The sequence below is a fragment of the Crocodylus porosus genome, unplaced genomic scaffold (assembly GCF_001723895.1).
Source record: "Crocodylus porosus isolate Cpor-Errol unplaced genomic scaffold, CroPor_comp1, whole genome shotgun sequence".
NCBI lineage: Eukaryota > Metazoa > Chordata > Crocodylia > Crocodylidae > Crocodylus > Crocodylus porosus.
In genome coordinates this window covers 6859463-6881725 of record NW_017728912.1, presented here as the reverse complement: position 1 = coordinate 6881725, position 22263 = coordinate 6859463, and the positions used below count along the sequence as shown (strand labels likewise).

Here is a 22263-nt window from a genome sequence, read left to right as displayed (position 1 = left end):
TAAACTAAATTCCAATGATAACTATTTTAAAGATGTAAAGTTATAAGTTGAGTTAGTTAAAAATAAACAAATAACCCTTCTGGGTTCTATAAAAAACCTGTAAAAACAGGCAAGAAAGGAGAAAATTCCTTCAACTATTCCACTGCTGTGGAAGAACATGGGAAGAGAAGAGAAAGATTTTTCCTTATCACAGAACAGGATACAGGGCCAGCTCCCAAAGACTGAGAACCGTACAGGAGAAATCATTCAGCTTCCATCTGCCTGGAAGCTGTGTCCACTTCATATTCCCCACCCAGAGAACACTTCAGCTTCTGCACACAGTGGTTGCTCCCAGGAATGCAACAAATACGTGGTATTGGTCTGTGGTAAAATTGGAATCCCCTGCAGAGTTGTACTTTGAAAACATCACTTCTAAAATCATTTAACATTTCTGTCCCAAGTACTGCACAGCCAATGAGTGACAAGTTTTTACACTAACCACACTTACCTGTCCCCCTTTCTTTAGGACAGGTTCCCACACCCTCAGTGTTTGAGGGAAAGGGAAAGTAAGGCCACAGACAGGATATATTTCTAGTAGAAACATAACCTGGGAGCTGGAACCCACATGTATTCAAACCCAATGGTTAAGGAACAACACAAGCAAGCTCTCTAGTCAGGGAATGCTAGAAGACAGCTCTCTGGGCCACCTCCTCACTTAGGAAAACCCATTACTTAACAGCTTGTCTTCTCCCGTGCCCAGGAAGGGGGCAGGCTGGAAATAAGCAGCCCCCTGGGATTTAAATCAGCTTGTATGCAGCCTAGATGATTTAAAGCTGGAAGCACATGCAGCAGTAAGTGGCATACGCAGCATTGACAGAAAGCAGAGCCATGAACTGAGGACCACAGAGGCTGTATTTAAAGCCCAGAGGGCTGTAAACCAGGGCAGGGATAGCTTCCCTGGCCCCAAGTCCCAGCTCCAAGGGCTTTGCAATCCTCACCCCTGTTACCAAGCTAGGCAATGGGGATAGCAAGGGGAAGCTGGCTAGGAAGAAGGCATGGGGAAAGCATGGGGTTCCTGGTCCTGCAAGCTTTCAATTCCTGCCTCCACAACCCAACTGGGTAGCAAGGATGGCATTTAAAACCTGGGGCACAGGAACCGTGGTGGGGAAATGGGAAGGGGCATTCTCCCAGGTACAGAACCCTCCTGGGGCTCCAGCCCTGGGCACACCTGGACACATCAAGTGCACCAGACAGGGGCTCTTCTCCCATAGCAGGAACCCTCTCGGGGCTCCAGGAGAGTTCCCACTGCAAGAGAATTGATGGTCCCCAACCCCCCAGTCAACTGGTGGGGGACAGGGGGAAGCAATGCGGAGGATTCTCCCAGAACTAGAGGCTGCTTCCAGCCCTAGATTTATCTGCCTCCCCCCTCCTGTACTCCTCCAAAGTACACAGGGTAAGGGCTCTTCTCAAGTTTCTGCCACATGAGAATACCCTCCCATCCTATCAATCAGTTGACTGGTGAGATGAGGGTAGGGTATGCAAAGGAACGGCAATCACGGAGCCAGTGCTCTCCCTCCCCCTCCCGTTGTGGGAGATAGGGAAAGCAAACAACTATGGGATAACTGCTGTCCTTAACACCAGAGACAAGCATATACCTATTCAAGTTAGGGCAGGAGGGAATTTACTTGTAGAATAGTAGTTTTTCTTCCCCAAGAAAGGCCCTCGAATGGCTGTACTTTCTCTTTTTTGTACCAGGAGACAGGTTCTTCTCCCAGTGCAAACGTCTTGCAGCCTAAGAATGTGCCCACAGTTCTAATGTAGCTCCTTTTTATGGGGATTTTCAGGACATGATAGTTTCCTCAGTTCTAGAACATTTGGATGTGCTAGAAATTCTTGAAGTAAAACATCTTCTACAATAAATACAGTAGTTCTAATATGTCATCAATGTATTTGCCCTATGGCTGCAGATGAAGTCAAAGGGTCAAGGGCTGTCCACATTGAAGTCATTGAGGGTTGTCACTAATTTCAACTATGGCAGATCGACCACAATGGTTTAAATCAATCAATCTGTTCTCCTACACTAACCAGCATTATTCCATATCATTAAAATTACTATGGTAAAAATCCTTAAGAGGACTCAAAAATGGAGGCTTTAATAAGTTCATAAAAGCTAGACTAGTGCTACAGTACTAGGGCAAGTCATTTCACTGGAAAAAGAGGTACAAGTGTTAAAAACACACCCACAAGCTTTCCTTAATATTTATGTAGTGGACTACAGAATGGCTAATTTAGATTTTATTATGTCAAGCTAAAATTTATTCAAACAGCAAATCAGCTACACTCAAAAACACAGTAAAAATGCAGCCTTCAACTACACACCACAGTGTTAATTGCAAGACCATTAAAACGTAATAATATGACCTACAGAAACTCTTGTTTGGCTGTGCTTGTAGGAGATGTAGGAAAATCCTCCAGTCTACAGATGAAGATTGAAGAGTAAGCAAGAAAAACAAAAAGCAAATAAAGAATAAATATTCATGCAAAATTAGTTAAATACTTGTAACCCACAATATGACAAATATATTAAAATTTAACAAGATTGAAATGTTTGTTTAAAACCTACATTACTTTTTTCTTTTTTCCAGTGCTTCTGTATGTGTGCAAGATCAGAGAAACTGTAACTAGCAGAAACACAAACAGCAGCAGCCACCTTATAAAATAGATGGCTAACCAGTTAGCACTTCAATTCACATTTGTTGAACAGCTGTTTACCAACAGCAATTTTGGCGGGGGATAATATCAACCATACAGTTTTTTAATATGGAAAAAACAAAGATATGTAGTAAGAATTTATATAGCATAGAGAAAACTAGACAAGTGTTGTTCTGAAAAAGCAAGACCCAACTTGTTTTCTACAGTCCCCTTCGCTGCTTCATCATCCTGAATATTTTAAAAGATCAGAGTTACATACTGAGGGTTACCCAGCTAACATCGATTTCCTGCGTAAAAGTGACCTACACTATAAATAATACAACATTTTAATTTGTAGTGTTCTGCAACTCAAATATAAAGAAGTTCAAATAGAAAGGAAGTAAGAAAAATATGCATGCATTTTAATTTGAGCTTGTGAACACAGCAAAATAGCTGCCAATGTGCATAGTGAGCAGGTCATTCAAAGCATTCATGCACAAAAAGTGATTTTTTTAAAAATGATGTCAGTTGGACAGAGGAAATTAGACCTTGGAGAGGTGAAATGATGCAAGAAACCATGCAACTTAGGAAATCATAGGTGTCCTGTTATAGAGCAATATTAATTCAAATGGGAAAGACAGGCATCAAAAGATTAAATACTTTTAAATAACCTCTTTGTATCATTCAGTGGAATCTACAAACTGTTTTTAAAAATAATTATCAGAAAGACAGAAATACTTATGTACACAAATGGAATTCAGTTGTGTTGTGTACAGAAAAGGTAAAAATTGCTCAGGAGAGCCATGATAGAATTAAAACAACAGTTTTTTTAATTCAAAGGACCTATTTGATACTATAGTAATTTATGGAAGCCAGCCATTCATTCATTTAGGCAGAGATCCTGCAAACACTTGTGCACATCTTGAACTTTCTGAATGAGAAAAAACCTACAGGAGTATTCACATGTGTACAGTTAAGTACATAACTAAATATTCGCATGATTGAAGGACAGGATTAAGGATCATTTACTATCGCCCAAATACTGCTCATGTTAAATTAATGAGATGACTCATATGAGTTATTGTTTATGTAATGCATGTGACATTGGTCCTAGTCAAACATTTTTAGCATATATTGTCTGTAGGAGGAAAAAACAATTACTTCACACTATAAATGCCATTCTGAAATAAAAAGATGTACATCTAATTTAAAAAGAAACCCCATCTCTATTTACGTATGATTATATTTATAAACCAAACCTGGTCCCAAGTATACAAGCCCTACAGTGCTGCCTTGGGAATCGCAGTGACTTCAGGTGAGGTATGCCTGGATTTAGGGGTCCATGCAAACAGAATTCATTAAAGAATCATAAATTTTTATCCTGCAAAATAAGTCCCATACATTTCTCTATATAAATAATTGATACACTATGTATATCGCTTTGATATTTTAGAGTTGATATTGGCATTACACTCACTGGATATTTGGTGTAATTCCTTCCAGCAGGACAATATTAACACCACCTATATGAGCAGTGGCACATGTTTCTGTCATCTTTTGGTGCAGTACATCTTTGAGAAGAAAAAGAAAATATTTTTAAAACATTTCAATACAAAATAATGCCTCTAATACATGTCCAATGCCAGCCAAAATATGGAAATGGAGAATGGATGGAATGACGTATAGAACCCATCACTGATTTAGTAACTGTATTCAATAGTGTCATGAAAAGCTGCAAAAATGTAAGACATGCTTTTATTTTCTGAAGTGTTTTTATTGCACGTCACTTTCTGGAAATCTTAAATACTTCAAAATAAAACACTGTTTTTGTATATTGTATTTTTATATGGTAACTATATAAAAGCTAATATTACATTCAAGTGCAGGAACACATTTAGAATCAAGTCAGAGGAAAGCTAAAAGTGACTATACAAGAAAACTCACCTTTCATTTTTTCTTTTAGGGTGAAACTACCATGTATTCTCTTTAATTCAGATTCCATTGTTAGCCCACCAATATCTGCTTCCAGGTGGGTGCGATTTACCATTCCTATTCCAAAGACTATTAGAGTCACATGCTGAGGTTCTGAAGTAACCAGACTACGTTTCCTTTGTGTCCTGTTCATGCTGTTATTGTCTTGTTCATTTTCAAACACAACCCTACAAACCGGTTCTGTAGGGCTCCGAACACCTACCCAAATACATATCAGTTATTCAGAGAGAGGTTAAATTGTTTTCACACATGAGAGTTTGCATTTAAAACTGGAAATCATATTTTGCACAAAAATAGGGTTTCATTTTGCAAACCATTGGGACCACACTTATTTCACTCCAATAAAATTTTCAATCAAGTAAAATGCAAGAACATCACTAGTAAAATAATGAGCAATACAACTATAATATGATTTGATTATTGTATGGCTCTGACAGTTGCTCGCTTATTCTCTTAAACTAAAAAAGAGCTCTTCAACATTAAGGCCTGGAAAGACAATTGAACATGTGGCCAAATGGGTATGTATGCCAATGTAACAGCTTTTAAAACGAGCAGCAACTACTGGGCCTAGTTATTAGGCACAGCTCTCTCCACTTTCCAAGTGGCAACAGATTTTAGAAAGGAAACACATATCATAAAAACCAACAGGATAAGTTTTCTCCCCACCAGCGTATTTCATCTTTAACCAGATTTTCCAGTCAGGAGGTTCTTGTAATTTAGTTTGGGTGACAGTGTTCCTTCCAACCCTCTGAAGGTAACATTAAAAATAATACAATAGCAAAAATTACATTTTGTATACATTAGTTGGGGATATTACGCCCTGTTTACAAAACTATTTGGCTTCCTGCTTATTTAGTAAATATATTGACATCTATATAACAGTTTCCCCCCCCCAGCTTTTAGCTTTTTACACTAAAGAAAACATCTAAACAAAATGTAATCCATGAGGTAGAACTTGAACTGCCATGGATATTTATAGTACCATATATCTATGTAATGCATGTGGGATTTATCCTAGTCAAACATGTATTATATATTGCCTGTGGAATATTGAAGTAAACAGCAGGGTGACTTTAGAGGAGTCAGTATTTCACCTTCCTTCTTTTCCTTAAAGTTAAACTAAATAGGGGTCTGAGATTTCCATCTGCAAAGTGACTGAGTAAAAATGACCTCCTTACTCAATTTTAATATTTGCATGTATTCAGATTTATATTTAGTAACTTGAAAAAACAGAAATCCCTTTCATTAATTGTTTAGTGTTTCAAAGACCAAGTATATGGAAAAAGTAGCTGAAAGTCTACTGTGTTCACAACTGATCAATAGAAGTACTACCTAACCAGTAACTACAGTTTAAATTGTAATCTGCCCTCACTTGCACCAGTGCAATCCATATCAAGGTAAGAAGTATACCAAGCAGCTAAGATTGAAAACAACTTGAGTAGAATTTGGAAGAGAAAGAATACCCCAAGCTTGACTTTCAACCACTACATGGAGTTTGCAGAGTTGTCAATCAAGTTTACATGCAAATAAACATTTGCTTGGAGCGGCCAAAAATCAACAAGGGACAAGCACGAGTCTTGAATAACTGATTACCATGTTTTCCCCCCCGCATACAATGTCTTTTCTCCAAAACTCAGAAGCTGGAAATTGGGGTATACATTATAAGAAAGGAAATGTGGCAAGAGCTGTTTCTGCAGCATAAGCCTCTGCCAGAGAAAGAGAAAATTAACACTCCATATGTTCCACATAAGGAAGCAGCACAAGGAACATGCTGAGCTCCCTAACTGATCCAGTTACTTAAGGCTACTTACAAGTATTTTCAAAGAAAGATCTCTTTTTTATCATTCTGCCTTTCAAAAACAAGGCATTTTCTCTTAGTTAGGGACATGCTGCACGCAAGAAAACAGTATTACAGTTTCTAGAAATAAATGTTTAAGTAAATCTAAGAAAAAGTCTTTCCTATAGTAACTTCTGTAAGAATCTACTGTTACAAAAGTATGAAGATTAAAATTACTTTGTACCCTAAAGCCTCACCTGCTGGCCCAAATGTCTCAGAAGACTTTTCTAGAATGCCTGTTGGATCAGAAATGAGTGAATAGAAATTCAACAATTTATACATATTTTGCCAGCACTCTGCAGAAGGCTCGCTCTGTTCTGACACTGTAATTGAATCTGAGTCATCCATATGAATAGTCATGTGATCAACTACATCCTTTGAACCCTTCCTGGATACTTTAGAAGTTCTTCTTTCTGATCTCCCAAGGGAATTCTTGTTTCGAGATTCTTTTTTATTGTTCTCATTATTGGCTCGTTTGTTCTTTGCATTATTTACTCTATTAACTCCATTGAGGCTTCCCCGAGAACTACGACTAAAGTCAGACGAGCGGAAGTCTCTGTGTTTGCGGGTTTTAAAGGTCGGTGTTGGAGAAGCTGATCCAGCTGTGTATCTGCTTAGTTTGATATCTGTCTGTGTGGCTTTGATATCGTCTATCATTGTACTGAACTGATGAATAAGACGAACCAGTGCCATATCCACATGCTGGCTTATAGACTGGCAGGAAATTGTGAAGTTACAGTGAAAAGTATTATAGTAACGCTTATTCAAATCATGAAAAGCAAGGGCACTCGTAGAGTTTTGTGGTGTGCACATTGACTTCTCCATTACAACAGCACTAATGCTAAACGTTTCCAACATCAACGCTGGTTTGAATTCAAGTGGGGGAAGATTGACAGCTCCTTGCCTAATAAAAAGAAAGAGAGATCAGTCACAACTTTTAAAAAGAAATGAAACCCAGCTCAGTTTAAATCACTTCTATGCAATAAATTCAATCAGAGATAGTAAGAACATTCTGCTCCTTCAGGACAACACCTTCTCACCATGATTTTTTTCCATCTTTACTATATAGTTGCACAATGCCATACAATAACGACCTTGCAGCAGCAAGACACCGACTGCTGTTATCCCCCTGCTTCACCTGTGGCCGTTTAGCTTGCTATGCCTCATGGTTCTGTAACAGGATTGACAGTTTTAAGACACACACATACACACACACTCTTTTACCTTCGTGCTCGTTTGTTTTTTCTCTCCTTTGCTGTATCTGAATCAACAATGTCTGCCCTCAGACAGTCTAAGGTCCCTGAGAATGAAAGGTGTTCTCCAAAGTACATTCTGTAGCACAATGGTACTGCATCTTGAGACTGAATCCCTGTATAGCTCAGGAGAGGTTTGAAAACAACCTTTAAAAAAACAAAAACAAAACAAAAGAAAACACACAAATTTCTGAATTACGTCTAAATCTTTACTTTCCAGTCACATGGCAGGGGGTCGGAGTAGATGAGCTGTCTAGGTCCCTTCCGACTCATTGATTCTACGATTGATTCTAAATACTGCTCAGGCACATAAGAGTATATTCATTAAATCTATTATAAATTGTAAAAAAACCCAAACCTGCAAAATGTATTTGTAGCATGTCCCAGGGGGACAGTCACTGGAGGACAGGAGGCCCTCCATGCAGTGGAACTAGAGATGGGGGTGACCCACCCTTACAAGAAAAGCCCTAAAACAAGGGCAAACTTACTGATTTCAGGCCGTAGACTGAGACAAGCCACACCAGCAGGAAATGCCCGCAAGGTTCGTGAGCCACGCTTACTTCCGGCTGAAGCTGGCACAGGTAGATGACGTCATCTCAGGATGCCGCCCGGCCAGAATAAAAGCAGGCACAGGGAGAGATGCCAGGGAAGCAATGAAGGCGGCAGATGGGAGAAGGTGCTCCCCATGCCGTGTGCAAGCAGTGCCGGTGCGTAATGAGAAATCAGGCTTCAGTGGAGCAGGAGAGGTCCTCATTAGGGGAGAGGACCCGAAGCAGCGTTGAGGGACAATCTGAGCCACAGGCACGGGGGCTGCGAGTGAGGAATGGCTGCTATCCTCCTCCCTTAGCCTTCTATCAAAGTGCCCGGATTCTTTTTTGTTTGTTTGCTCTTTTCTTCTTTTTTTTAGCCAGAGACAGCATGGAAAGGGTGGAGGCGAGGGCTGGAACATGGGCAACGCTCCAAGGACTGAAGCAGCCTAGGAACCGTGGCAGCAGCTGGGTGGCCGTTGAAGACACACCAGAAGAGCAAGGTAACCAGGTCGCCCCAAGGGTACAGTGACAGGGAAGAGCCAACTGTAGCCCAGGTGATGTAGACAGCAGGGATTGATGAGACCAGAAGGTAAGATGCACCAAGACCAAGTGGCCTGTCCTGGAGGCTGGCACATGGAAGGTGTGTAGGGGAGACAGAGCCCCACAGATATCCACCAGGGGGCGTGGCCAACCTGAGAGAGTCCTTAACAGGGGAACCTACCACTGAAAATCCAATCAATCAAAGTCATGGCAGGTGAGTTTCTGGGGCTTTCCCTGGGGTAATCGAGGACCTCTCCAGAGGTTACTGGAGCCCACGCAGCGCCCAACACCAGGTGCAAAGGTGGCACGTGAGTGTTTATTCAAGACCAGGTGGGCACACATTGATACAAAATAAATATAGTGAACTTACTCATCTGCAAAAGCCACAAAAATACCCATGAAGCATTATAGCTTCAGCAACTCATTAATTTGAATGGAAGTCTATGTAAGCAGGGTCCCATCTAATCACAGTTAAATGGCATCACAGTGAAACAAGTCTGCAAAACAGCACCACCCTTCATGCAGGTCTTGGATTTAGTTTATCATAAATCTTTTGAGCTCTGAACGTTTAGAGGACTGTGACCCTTTGCCCCCCTCCAATTTACTGATAGCATGAGGAGGAACCTCACAGGGCTTTTTTGGGACTTTTGCCCACACCTGTGTTAGGCTATATGCTACAGTGCAACATAATAAAAGTTCCCTTATATGGTGTTTGTTTTATGACAAAAATGTTTTCCCTCCCATGGAATTCCAACACACACTATTAAAATACTGACCTGCGCATCTGCCAGTTGAACAGCAGGAAAGCCCTGGTTCCCCTCTTCGACACCTGCAATGTCATCCTGACTGGTGCTATGCTGAGAATGCGTCCCATCCAAAGTGTTCTGGTCACTAGAGAGAACTGTATTGAAATCTGAAGCAGAAGGAATTGTAGGAAGGTTGGGAGCAGCACCTAAAAGAGTAAATCTGAGTATAACACTCCATAATATCACAAGTCAGAACAACAGTTCCACTAGACTATTCCTTAGTGCTGACTAGTAAAAGTATAGGAATTAACCTGAAAAGGGGTACTATATAGGAGTGTTTCATTTTGCCATTATAGAAGTCAAGGTCTTTAACTAGGCTGCTAACATTACTAAACAACCTTAGGAGTGCTTCTTTAGTACCAATTTACTACAGCTAAAGTTCCCATAACACTAAACAATTTTTAAAAGGGAGAGAGGAGAGGAAACAGACTTATTGTTTCATCCATCCACTAAGCAATAGAATGGAGTTAAGCTGCTATAACTTTAAACATGAATGAAAAAACAGCAGTTTCACTTCCACATGGAACAGAACTGAGTGGACAAAACAGTTACAGGAGATCAGCTGCTAAACACTATAATTTTACAGCACTCTAACTGTCCATCACTTCACCCCTCCTATCATTTAACACATTTACATATCTACAACTACTCTACAAGGTGAGTTCAATTTCACAAGAAGTGGAATACACCCTAGCCTTATTAAAAATCAGAAGTCTGGAAACCAGTTTCACAAAATAGTGTTAAATAAAGGAAATAGACCCAGATCAAAATACAGCATTTGCTAGCCTAAAATTTTATAGGCTTCCATGATTTGTACAACTATGTGATGAGATGAAAATTATCCTGCTACATCACAACTAATTACCATAGAATTGTTATCTATGCAGCAATAAGGGGGGGGAGGGTCTGGAGTTCCAGTTCATATGCGTCTTGTCTTGATGTACACGTGCCTCTAGAAAATGAAACTGAATTGCTCCGGCCAGCAATGTCCACTGGGGCCATATCTGCACCCTAGATTTCCTTGAGTCCCATCATTAAAGGTTGTGAATGGTGGAACTGCTTCAACCAACCCACAAGTTCTTGACTAATACAGAATCCCAGAAGAACAGAACACCATGGATGAAGCAAAAGACACTTTGCTTCAACAATATCTCATAACAGATATCCCCAAAAAGGGCTGGCAATCTCCAAGACCTACTGATCCACAGTAAATCTACAATAGCCTTCTAACAAACAAAAAGAAAGCTGGCAAGGACAATTTTGGCAGATTGTGACAGGCTCTCAGCTGTCTTGATGGTCTGAGTTCAAGAGCGAATAGTCTCCAATCCAAAGATCATCTAGCATCCGGACCTTTTCAGGTATTTCTAATGACTGGAACAAAGAGAACAATCAACAACCTTGCAGACATGTTAGGCCCCTGAAAACCAGCAGAAACTGCAGTTGGTGCAGAATATAGGTGACCCACCTGCTGCTCCTGCTACCCAAGGGTTATGAGGAGCATATAACTCCAGTACCTCAGGTATGTTCTGGCTCCCAATAGCTTTCCAGGAGCAATTCAAAGTGCTAGTTCTGATTTATAAGGCCCTAAACCATCTGAACCCTACATATCTAAGGGATTACCTTCTCCCTTATACTGCATTGTGATCCCCAAGGTCTGAGGAGAGCAACCTGTTGCAAGTATCATCAATGAGCCAAATCCAATTAGCAAAAGTGCGCGGAAGCTTGTTCTCAGCAGGTGTTGCTCAGCTCTGGAACTCTGTCTTGAGGCCTACAAAGCTCAATATTCATATGAGATATTGTTTAGGGCAGGGGTCAGCAACCCATAGCCCATGGCATCATTGGATCCAGTTCACGCATGTGGGGCTTCAGCAGCAGCAGGCATTTCCCCTACGCCATGGCAGGGAGAAACAGCGGCAGCAGGCACCTCCCCCACACTGGAACAGGGAGAAGTGGTAGCCAGGTTCTAGCACCACCCTGCCCACCACTGACCCAAGGCAGGTCATTCCAGGCTACAGCCTGAGAAAGGGTGCCGGCTAGAAAAATATTTAGCTGCAGTACCAACAAAGGATAATAGTTCTTAACACTGCTGCACACATCTGCTTTTAGTTTTGAATTCATAAACACACCATTGTCTATTATCAGTATCAACATGCATACATAATCCCTTAACTAGATCAGCATTATTTCTCCCTATTCAACTATACTGATAAGATTTAAAAAAAAACAAACCTGTAGGGTAGTCGCTACAAAACTTTCGAGAGAAACAAATCATGATAGATCAGTATGTTCAGGCCACAGAATTATGCCCACAAGAAACTGAAGTTGTGATCAAATTATTCTTCTCCAATAAAAAAGCCAAACTACCCCCACACCCCAAATATCTTTTACAAGTAGGACAACATTATTTCTAATTTGTGGTACTCTACAAAAAATAGTACTCTACAAAATAAAACACTTTACAAACACCAAACAAAAACCCAGCAAATAATACCTTAATAATTAATAAAATAGGAACAGTGCCACACCCAGGGAATTCTTTAAAAGTATGGAAAGCTAAACAAATACAAATTTTTTTAAATATCAGGGCCCATATTTGTTCAACATAATTATTATCTTATAATAACTTGAGAGGATGACACAGCTGAAGGATGGTAAACAAGTTAGATGAAACACAAATATTAAACCACTGAAAATTAAAATATTTAGATTTGAGACTTGAACAAAGGCTTATAAAAGCACTAGAAACAGACCAGTAAGCTACAGTAGGTTTTAAAGGATTTTATCATAGTTTTTTTTGAGTCTTCAAATCTCAGCTCTTTTCCCCCTACCATATCCCAACTATTTTCTCTCCTTTTTTCCCCCCTCCTACCAATCCACCATTTTGCCTCCCCTCCAGGATAGCAAAGCTCATTTGCTCTTAAGGCAGCCAAAACGTACACTTGCTTACGTTTTGTTTCCAATGAAACGCACAAAAAAAGAAAAAAAAAAAAAAAAAAAGAGAAGCAGGGTTTTTACAGTGCAAACAAGGACCTTCACAAAAATACAGCCTTTATTGTAGAAAGAGGAGCCTCAACACAAGGATAGAGAGGGATGAAAATAAAAAGGATCTGTACATGTTGGGAAACTTGCAACACTCCAACTAAATCACCAGACAGCCTTCTGGAAAGAAATACCGTACTTACTTCAGTCCAAGATACATTTTCCACCCAACCTCCCCTTTCAACATGGGGAAAACAAAACTGCATCTCAAAACAGAGTACCAAGTGAAAATGCAGTACCTGCAGACAGAAAAAGCAGCAGGAATCCACTTAATGAGACATGGGGAAGAGGCATCTGGCAATGTGGGACCTGGTGGAGATGTAACGGGCAGCACATGGAGACAGGGTGATGCAGGACCCAGGGAAACAAGGGACATGCAGAACGGAAGTCCACGACAGTGCGAAACCCACTGCAGAGGCATGGGGTGACACGAGAAGTGGCATGGAGGCAGCCAGCAGTATAGCAGCAGCACTGCAGGGTGGGTGGGACAGGGTGGGGTGGGAAGAGGGAGAGTGAAGGGGATCAGGAAAATTTATAATTTTCCATCTACATAATTTAATTACTGTGGAGTTAACTTAAATTTGAAGTCATAGCATCATAGGAAATTGGGGATTGGAAGGTACTTCAAGTAGTCATTTATTCTAGCCCCTTCTCAAGGTAGGACCATCCCTGACTAAAACATCCTAACCAAGTGTCTGTCCAACATGTTCTTGAAAACTAAGGATGGGGATTCCACAACTTCTCTAAGTAACCTGTTCCAATGCTCGGCCAGCCTCTTGTCAGAAAGTTCCTCCTCATCTCCAACCTAAATTTCCCCTGCTGCAACTCTTCAGCCTGGCAAAGAGAAGGCTCAGGGGGGACTTGGTGGCTGCCTATAAGGGGGGTGCATCAGGATCTGGGAGAAAACTTGTTCACCGGGGCTCCCCAAGGGATAACTAGGTCTAATGGCCACAGACTTCTAGGAGGCTGATTCAGATTTGATTTAAGAAAAAACTTCTTTACAGTCCACGTGTCCAAGGTCTGGAACAAACTCCTCCCAGAGGTGGTGCAAGCACCTACTCTGGACTCATTCAAAAGGCGTTTAGATATTTATCTTGCTGGGACCAATTGATCCCTGCAGACTTTCTCCCTCTGGCAGGGGGGCTGGACTCAAATCTTACAAGGTCCTTTCCAGCCCCTAATGCCTATGAAATTACTCCTAGTCCTGTCCCTGACAGCCAAGTCATCTTAGATAAATACAGGAAATCTAGAAGTTTGAGCATTTTTTATTCCCCTTTCAGCTGTTTGGTAACCCTAACTTTTTAGTTTTAAATTTTTTTTTATTCTCCTTCCTTTCAGGAACAATTTTTTGCAGTTTATTGAATCCTGCATGAATCACCAACAGGTTGAAAATGCTGAGTAAAGAGTTAGTCAATACAGAATGATAGAAGCCAGAAAAGCAAAATTTACATTTTGTTGATATAAAAGTCTTTTCTATTAAAACTCATGGTAATATTTTAATTCTACACATGCATATACATGAATTGACTGCTTCTGTGACATAAGGGAGTTCTAGCCATCTTTGGCAGATAAGGAACTACAAACAAAAAATAAGCATACCGCAACAGAGCAGATTTCTGCTCACTGGCTGGCTACAGACAATTGCCAGAATTCAAGCATAAGAATCTACTACTTCTCCTTCCAATATGCAAGGATACAAATCATCTAACTATTACCAGAACACATACCAGAACTCTGCTTCTGTGGTAGAACTGTTCGGTTAAGTCTGAATTCATGTCTTGGACGCTACTGTGAAAATTTGCAATGGCCATATCACCACCACCCTATGTTGGAACCCATCCACTGCTACAGCTACCTCCACACCACCAAGATTCAACCTAAACATAGCACTAGATGCATCATCTACTGCCAAGCTCTATATTACAACTACATCTCTTCTGATCCCACCAACTGCGATGCACACCTCAGGGATCGACAGCAGGGTTTCCTACATTTACAGTACTATCCCCAACTGTAGCCATGAAAATCAATAGAGCCAAACTCAGATTCAACTTGGACCTGCTACAACACTAACCCCAAGACAGGGATAACAGAATTCCCCTGGTCATCACTTACAGCCCCCAACTTGAATACCCATGGTTCCTGGCAGATGTTAAAACAATTAGGTTCAGATGAATTTTATACCCCATCCCAAATATCACATCACATCACATTTCCTGCCTTGCCAGTTGTACATGGCAGAAGGCATGATGTTTGGGATGGGGCATAAGATTGCTCCAACTGCAACTCACACCACTGCAGAGCTGCTTTCTGTCCAATTCTGGGCAGAAGACAGCTCTGTCCCAGACCTGGGGTTGCCCCCAGGCTCCCAGCCGATTGCTAGACCTGACCCAGACAATTCTAGGTCTTGCTCAAGATCAAAGATCAGCAGATTGTTGGATCAGCCTGGTAGTCCTCGATTACGTCAAGACCCAAGGCAATCCAGAGTGGATCAAGACCCAAGGCCATCCTCATGCTGATGCTGACAATCAGTTTACTGACAGCATTGGAAGGGGGGTGGTGCTATAAGTTCAATTTATATTCCACAAAGATGTTCAATATTTCGTGGAATATCTTTGTGGCTGGTTTGTCATTTTATGACATGCTAAATTGGCTGTGTAGAACTTAATATTTAATAATCACACCATAGCTTTAACATGTGTCAGTAGCCCTACACATATCATTATTGCCCTCAAACCCCACCTAGAAAATGACAGCCCTCTCAATGAGCCCTGGGAGACAAACCTGTCCAGCCCCCCAGTGATGTTCCTCCAAAAACAAACCAGCTAATTCCAATCCTCACCAAGTCACCAGGCCTTGCTACACACACAAATACCAGTCATGCCCCTCTCATCAACACATACCACATCATCACTGGACCAAGCAGTACAAATTGTAAAACATCCAGGGTTTATTCACCTGCTCCTTTACTAAGGTCATATATGCCATCACCTGGCTCACACAACGAACCATCTCAGAGTTGACCTTCCGTAAATAAACCCATAATACACCTTGAAGAGAAAAAGCTAAAAGCACATAAGGGGTGGTACCACACATTCAACTTAATACTAAGTGCAATAAAAACTGAAACAACTGTATGTTCAAGCAGTTCAGCATGTGTTAAGTGCCCTCTTCACATTGCAATGTTGCTTGCTTTCAAATGAGAAATCTCTCTTTAACACATCCTAACTTTAAGAAATCACAACATCCCCAAGATTTGCATCTCTTGCAGGTGAACATGTGATGCCACCGTAACACATACTAACTTGGAATATGTGACAATAGTCCAATGATTTGCAAGTGTTTCTAGTAAACATGTGACAAGGCCCTAAGAAATAGAAGATGACAACTTTTGTTTTATTTTACTTTGATATCAAACTAGACTGTTTTTTTTCATTTTCTAGTTCAATTAGAAAGACAGAGATAACAGTTCTATTTGTTAAGCTCGTTGAGTCACCTGTTAAATTAACCAAGTAAAACTGTTAACAGCATGGAAAAATTGAAACTCCATAATCTGCAATTGTAGCTAGAATTACTGATACCTGTTGGAAGGCTATTGTGTCCCGATTTGGTGACAGGGGAGTCTTGAACTACACTTCCTCTGTTTCCCACAGCATTTGACATCCAGTTGTAGAAACTCACAGATGATGGCTCAGATAATAAAGGGTGTTCAGAAAGCATCTCAGTAGCCATAGTATTTCCTATAGAAAAAAAAAAGAAAAATCAAGAAAGCTTTAAGAAAGTTCACACAAAAATAGCAATACAAAACTGTTACAAGACATGGCTATAATGCTGGTGAAAAAACAGGAGCAATACATTTATTATTAATTGATTTCTGATTTTTGAAAAGTCTTCAAGGGCTGTTTCAATAAGCTATAGATGTTAAAAAGCACTAACAGTCTACTGGTGCTAGTAGAGTAGCATGCTATTTATGATGCTAGCTGATGCCATGTTCAGACATTCTGAAAGCTTTATTAATCTCTATCATAATTAGACAGAGTCATTAGGTCATTTTTCTGTATAAAATATTTCATAGCCTGACAGTAAAGGAGAAAAATCAGAGAAAATAAAAATGTCAACTAGGCAAATTCAACACATCATATTCTGAATGCAGCATTAAAGAAGTCTCAATATGTACCTGAAACTTTTACAGCAGCACGCAGAGAACAGAAACCATTTTCTGAAGATCACACACTAAAATGATCTGTGCAAACTGACATATGATTTACAATCACTAAATACAGACCAAGTGAAAGGAACATTGTTTGACCTATTTTTTCCATGATGGCTAGAATAAACCAAACAACAGAAAATAGCTAGACTGAGATCCAGCTTATTAAAGTTGACCCACAATGCATTTGTACATTAAAAACAAAAGAGTGGCAAGAGTGCCACAATGGAAATATTTCATAAAGACTAAACTTACTTGCTTCTTGTTCACTGCCAAAACTTATGAAATACTTTCAGTTTGTCTTTGATTGACAAATCTTATTTTCAATATTTTTCAAACTGTACCTTTGGAAAGATCCTAATACAATGGGACCTTAATGCTACGCAGTCTGAGTACGACCATAACAAAAGAATGGGGAACAGAGTGAGTAACATTCTCAGTACAAATTCACCTATTTAACATTAATTTTGTATTCCTTTTTCACCTTTTCTTCTAATATGCAGAAGATAATATACTTAATATCGCTCCCAAAAAAGCATAACAAAACATATATAGGATGTGCAACAAAGTCATGGTAAGTTTCGACTTTGTGGCCCTAACTTTGAAAGAAGCAACTTTCATTTTGCACTTTTACATGTTTATTTTCCTCATTTTTTTTTAACCAAATGGAGGGAAAGGGGACATCACTGGCTTTAAAAATTAAGATCTCCACTATGTAAAACTTGCAAGTAGGAAATTCTCTGCAGTCACTGTGAATTAGCACACAATATTTGTGTTCAGCTTCCCTTCCCTTGAGCCGCTGCAGGACAAACAAAAATTCTAATCTTCACAGCACTGGAAAGAGCATCACTATGTTGTGGACGCACAGGGAAGGAGAAGGTGAGGAAGAAAGCAAGGGAAAAAACAGCACAGAACAGCCAACATTCTGGAAAGGAGAGAAGGTGAAACCTGAGCAGCACCCTCTAAACTACTCCTCTGCCCAGGCAGAGTGTAGGCTATGACGTTACAAGGAAGCAAGGCATATGAACACATTATGACACCATAATCAGACACAGCTGAAAGATTAGTTTTAATATTGAACCTACTCCTCAAAAAGGAACAATTTACTCACATAGCAGAAACACTTCTTCCCCCAAAAAATCAGCCTCTCAAGAGTGGGATACAAGTCTTAGGAAAGGAAGCTGATTTTCTAACCAGAACAGAAGTGCCTTGCTTCGATTTCTGCTTGCAGAATCAGTGGCATTTCTATTCAGGCACCTAAGGGAGTCAATTCACTTAATGGTTCATTCCTCTTCACTCTAGAGATGTTAACAATTTTCTCATTTTCAATAGTATTAATATTCCACTAACCATGCTAACTTTTCTTCTGATAATTTTGCTGTCTTTTTGCTACTCCTGGTCTCGCTGCCCCTATTTCATAGCCTTTTAGACTATTTTTAGCTCTTTTTGAAATTGTAGATCCACCCATGGGGACCAGCCTTTAGCAGCAGCGAGGGTTTCAGGTTTTAGCAAGGCACAAAGAGAAAATGAGTGACAGGAAGATTAGGTTCTGTACTTGGTCTATACAGTGATAATGCTGAGGAAGAAAAAAAAAGTCTCTCTTCATTGTGCCTTGCCAAAAAACAAGGTGCATGTTTTATTTGGAGATGTGTGGTATGCACAAAAATACGGCATATGTAAAAAATTTATGGAGTCACCCTATTTGATTTATCTGAGAAGACCAATTTTTTTAATTGGAAGAAACTGAACTCCAGGGGAATTACCTAAAACTACCTATTTTGTTCATATTTAAAGGCAAACAATATTCACCATCCATGGACAGGACCAATTCAAGATTTCACCTCACAGGTTTATATTTCCCCTAAAGTTATGAAAATGAAAACCAGGAATTAAAATCTGATATACAGTAATCACCACTACTATAAATAACCCAACTATAGTTCAGAAAGACAGAAAGGAAAAAAAAAATCCTAGAAGAAAAACAATAATCTTATCTATTAATAATTAAACCTTTACAAAATAAAATTGAAAAAATAAACTATGTTATAATATTTACCTGTACCTGTTCTTGTTAAAGAACTACTTTTAACTGCTGTAGTACTTCTTTGAGGAGTCCCTTCCAGAAGATTATGCAAACTAGGAAAACTTCCAGTAAGGTAGCTGAGTAGACTTTCTTTTCTTGGGCTTTCCTTCACTGCCATTCCAGAACGGCCAACATGCACTGGTGAATCTGTAGCTGTATCACCACTAGTGTAGCTCAGGGAGTGATATGGATGTATACCCTTATAAACATAAAATAGAAACATTAAGCTCTAAGTAAGCTAGGTATAAATAGCAAAATGGGAACAGCTAATTATTAAATGTAATCTGGACAAGTAGCCTAAATATTAGGCTACAGTCCAGAAACTCAGTCAATCTGGTTCTGATTTGTATCTAGGGAGTCTTAGATCTGGTTGTCTTTATGTTTCTATGCTTGCCTCACCAGCACTGGTAGCTACATACATGATTCTAACAAAACAACACATAGCCTTCTTAAACCTTTATCTCAGAGCTACAAATAATTTTTAGTTAATGCATTTGTCCTCAAAACAATTTACGTGCACTATACATTTTTGCATGTGCAATGTAAGTGTTCATTGTTGGACGTTGTTGTTTTGTTTAACTATGATCCTCAAGTTAACTGCCAGGATAAAAAACAGATAAAGCAAATATTAATAGACTGCTTAGTGCTCAAGAGTATCCCTATTATGAGAGCCAGGACTTAATTACCATAGTATTCACTGCATAAGTCACTCTTTAGGACAAAGTGAAAATTAAGACAAAATTAAACACAAAATAGTTACCGCCTACTTCCGTAATTAGATTATAAGAAACTTACCTTTATCTTAAGAGCAGAATCACTGTGATTATGGGTCTTTGATAATTTCCTCATTATCTCAGCACCAGTTACAGGACCAGAAGAAACACCAGCAGGTGGAGGGCGGTTAGCAGTTCCTTCTAGTAGCATTGTGTGTTCGCTAACTGTAGCTAACACAGGTAACAATTATAAAATTAGCTACATGTAAAAACAAGGCCAGGAGTATCTGAGACGTTTTTATTTCCAGGATGTTATGTTTACACCCATACTTGTGCATTTTGATGCGCACACTCTTCTAAACAAAATTTAAAAACAAAAGACTGAAGTCTCAAACAGGCATACTGTATTCACATTTGTACAAGAACACAACATATTCAATTCACTTTTTTCAACTGGCCAGACTAGTAGGGCACTTTTACACTTAAGTATGCTCCTTTTTACACTTGAGAGAAAGGAATTCTGGATTATAGGCAGTTTCAAGTTACAAGGTTTTGCACTTACAACCTTGTTTATAAATTGACATCCTGTTTCAACTTTATGTCATCAGTTTCAATTTTCCAACACTTGATCTGATACCAAGCAATGCCAGTGAACAAGTTCGCTGCATCACCCATCTCCCTGGAGAATATCTGTTCAAACTTCCTTAGACACTTTCTTTAAGACTTCAAAGTAGTGTCGTTAAGTCTGAGGACTTCCTTGGACTACCTGTACTGCCTAAAGTAGTGTTCAGCAATGGGCCAGATCAAGCCTGCAGAGCCTTCAGATACAACCTGGGATGCCAAACCTTCGACTGCATTTGGCAGCAGAGCCAGCCCCCTGAGCCATGCTGCAGTTAGCCCCTGAGGCACTAAACAGAAAGGAAGCTCTGCTAAGCTGTGCCACCATCAGGTTGTACAGGCACCAGAGTATGGGACTTTTGCTATACTACAGCTAAGCAGTAGGGAGAAGTAGCAACATTGGCTGGATCCTAATGCCCACCTACCTCCAATCTGAGCAGGATCATTCCTGGCCCCACTGGAAAATACTACTGTCTCCTTCCCTAAAGTGTTTCAGTCACCTGAGTTTAAGCTTTGGAGTCAATGACTTAATTTAATGAAACAGACCTCAACAAAATAACCTCACATCAACACATGTTGCTAGGATGCCAAATGGAAATGTGCAGTTTTCCAAAGGAGAGCATAAAAAATCCATTCTTTTCAATATCATTATATCTCCACAATGGAGACAACTGCATATAACCACTGTCCATACAGGAAGATTTCTTTAAGCTGTTAGTAGATGGCTTTTATCCAAGTCATGATTTTTTTTTCCACGTTTTAGCTTTAAATATGCCATTTTCTTCATTTCCACATAAAACTCTTGAGGAAAAAAAGTAATGCGTTTAAGAATAGCATAACTCATGTTATGCACACTCATGTTATCAATACAGATCACTGCATTCTTTCAGGAAGATTAAGTAGATTTGCTAACTGCAAAATATATTATTGAATTAATAATACAAATAGGAAGGGGCTTAAATTAATGATACATTGTAAAATCAGGTATTATTCACCAGCTGCATTCATGCCAAATAAATAATGTAGCAGTAGGCAGTAGAAACCCAACATGCAGCAAAGAATTTTTGCTAGGATTTCCACAAAGATACATGTCCTCTGGAAGGAGAAAAGTTTGAAGCCCATCAAAGAGCCCATAAAATTTTGAAAACTATGAGTCAAATGCATGACAGACTCCAACACTGGAGGCAACACAACATTGTCAGTCAAATGTACACGAAGCAACTAAGCTGAAACTTTTCATGCGGTAATCAAAACCAAGAATGGAAGAAAGAAAAATCAAATGTTCCAGTTTTTCAAAATCTGATGACTGCCCTAACTGTAGTTAAATCAGGGCAAGAAAGGACTGAACAAATAACTTTGGTTTATACAGATTTAATATAAGATGCCCAAACACTAATTTAAAGGTTATTTTACTATGAAGGTTGCCTAAGGAGTGGTACAGTTTAAGTATTTGTACAATATAAATGGAACACAAATACCTGCATCAAACTCGAACTCTGCTCCATCAGCACTTGTATCACTCTGAAGGCCACCTCCATTGTCTAATCCAAGTCCATCTTCATGCTCGTGCCCTGAAATTGTCTGGAGTTTTAATGGCTGAGCTGGTCTGTGCAAGCTTACTCCTTTGAAGGCTGGCGTCACCACAATAAATTTCATCCACTGCCTAGCCAGGGCAACTAGACCTTTCTTTAAGGTCACTAAGGCAGGAAGACCATCACTCTAGAAATGCAGATGTACATCTTAGCATTTTATAACAAACCAAGAGAAATAAATGCTACAAACTATTTTCTGAGCATGCAAAATATGACCTACAATTAAACTTCTTGAAGAGTTTGTATATCTTCCTTTATATTTAATGGTGCAAAAATGACATCTTTAACATTTGTACTTTCATAGATTTCATAGACATCAGGGCTGGAAGGGACCTCGGGAGATCGAGTCCAGCCCCCTGCCCAAAGGGCAGGAAGTCAGC

The 22263-nt window shown here is 39.7% G+C and overlaps 1 protein-coding gene across 1 annotated transcript in view; it reads right to left on the bottom strand.

The window, feature by feature from the left end:
- KIAA1109 (KIAA1109 ortholog) overlaps positions 1-22263 on the bottom strand; it is a 242219-nt gene that overhangs the window by 82603 nt on the left and 137353 nt on the right. Inside the window, exons 39-48 of the mRNA XM_019533955.1 lie at positions 21770-22010; positions 19756-19904; positions 18940-19159; positions 16249-16407; positions 9599-9774; positions 7724-7899; positions 6697-7403; positions 4615-4860; positions 4148-4241; positions 2405-2455 (exon numbers count right to left, since the gene is read on the bottom strand). Coding sequence (XP_019389500.1) covers positions 2405-2455; positions 4148-4241; positions 4615-4860; positions 6697-7403; positions 7724-7899; positions 9599-9774; positions 16249-16407; positions 18940-19159; positions 19756-19904; positions 21770-22010 — 2219 coding nt within the window. The remainder of the gene's footprint in view (positions 1-2404; positions 2456-4147; positions 4242-4614; positions 4861-6696; positions 7404-7723; positions 7900-9598; positions 9775-16248; positions 16408-18939; positions 19160-19755; positions 19905-21769; positions 22011-22263) is intronic.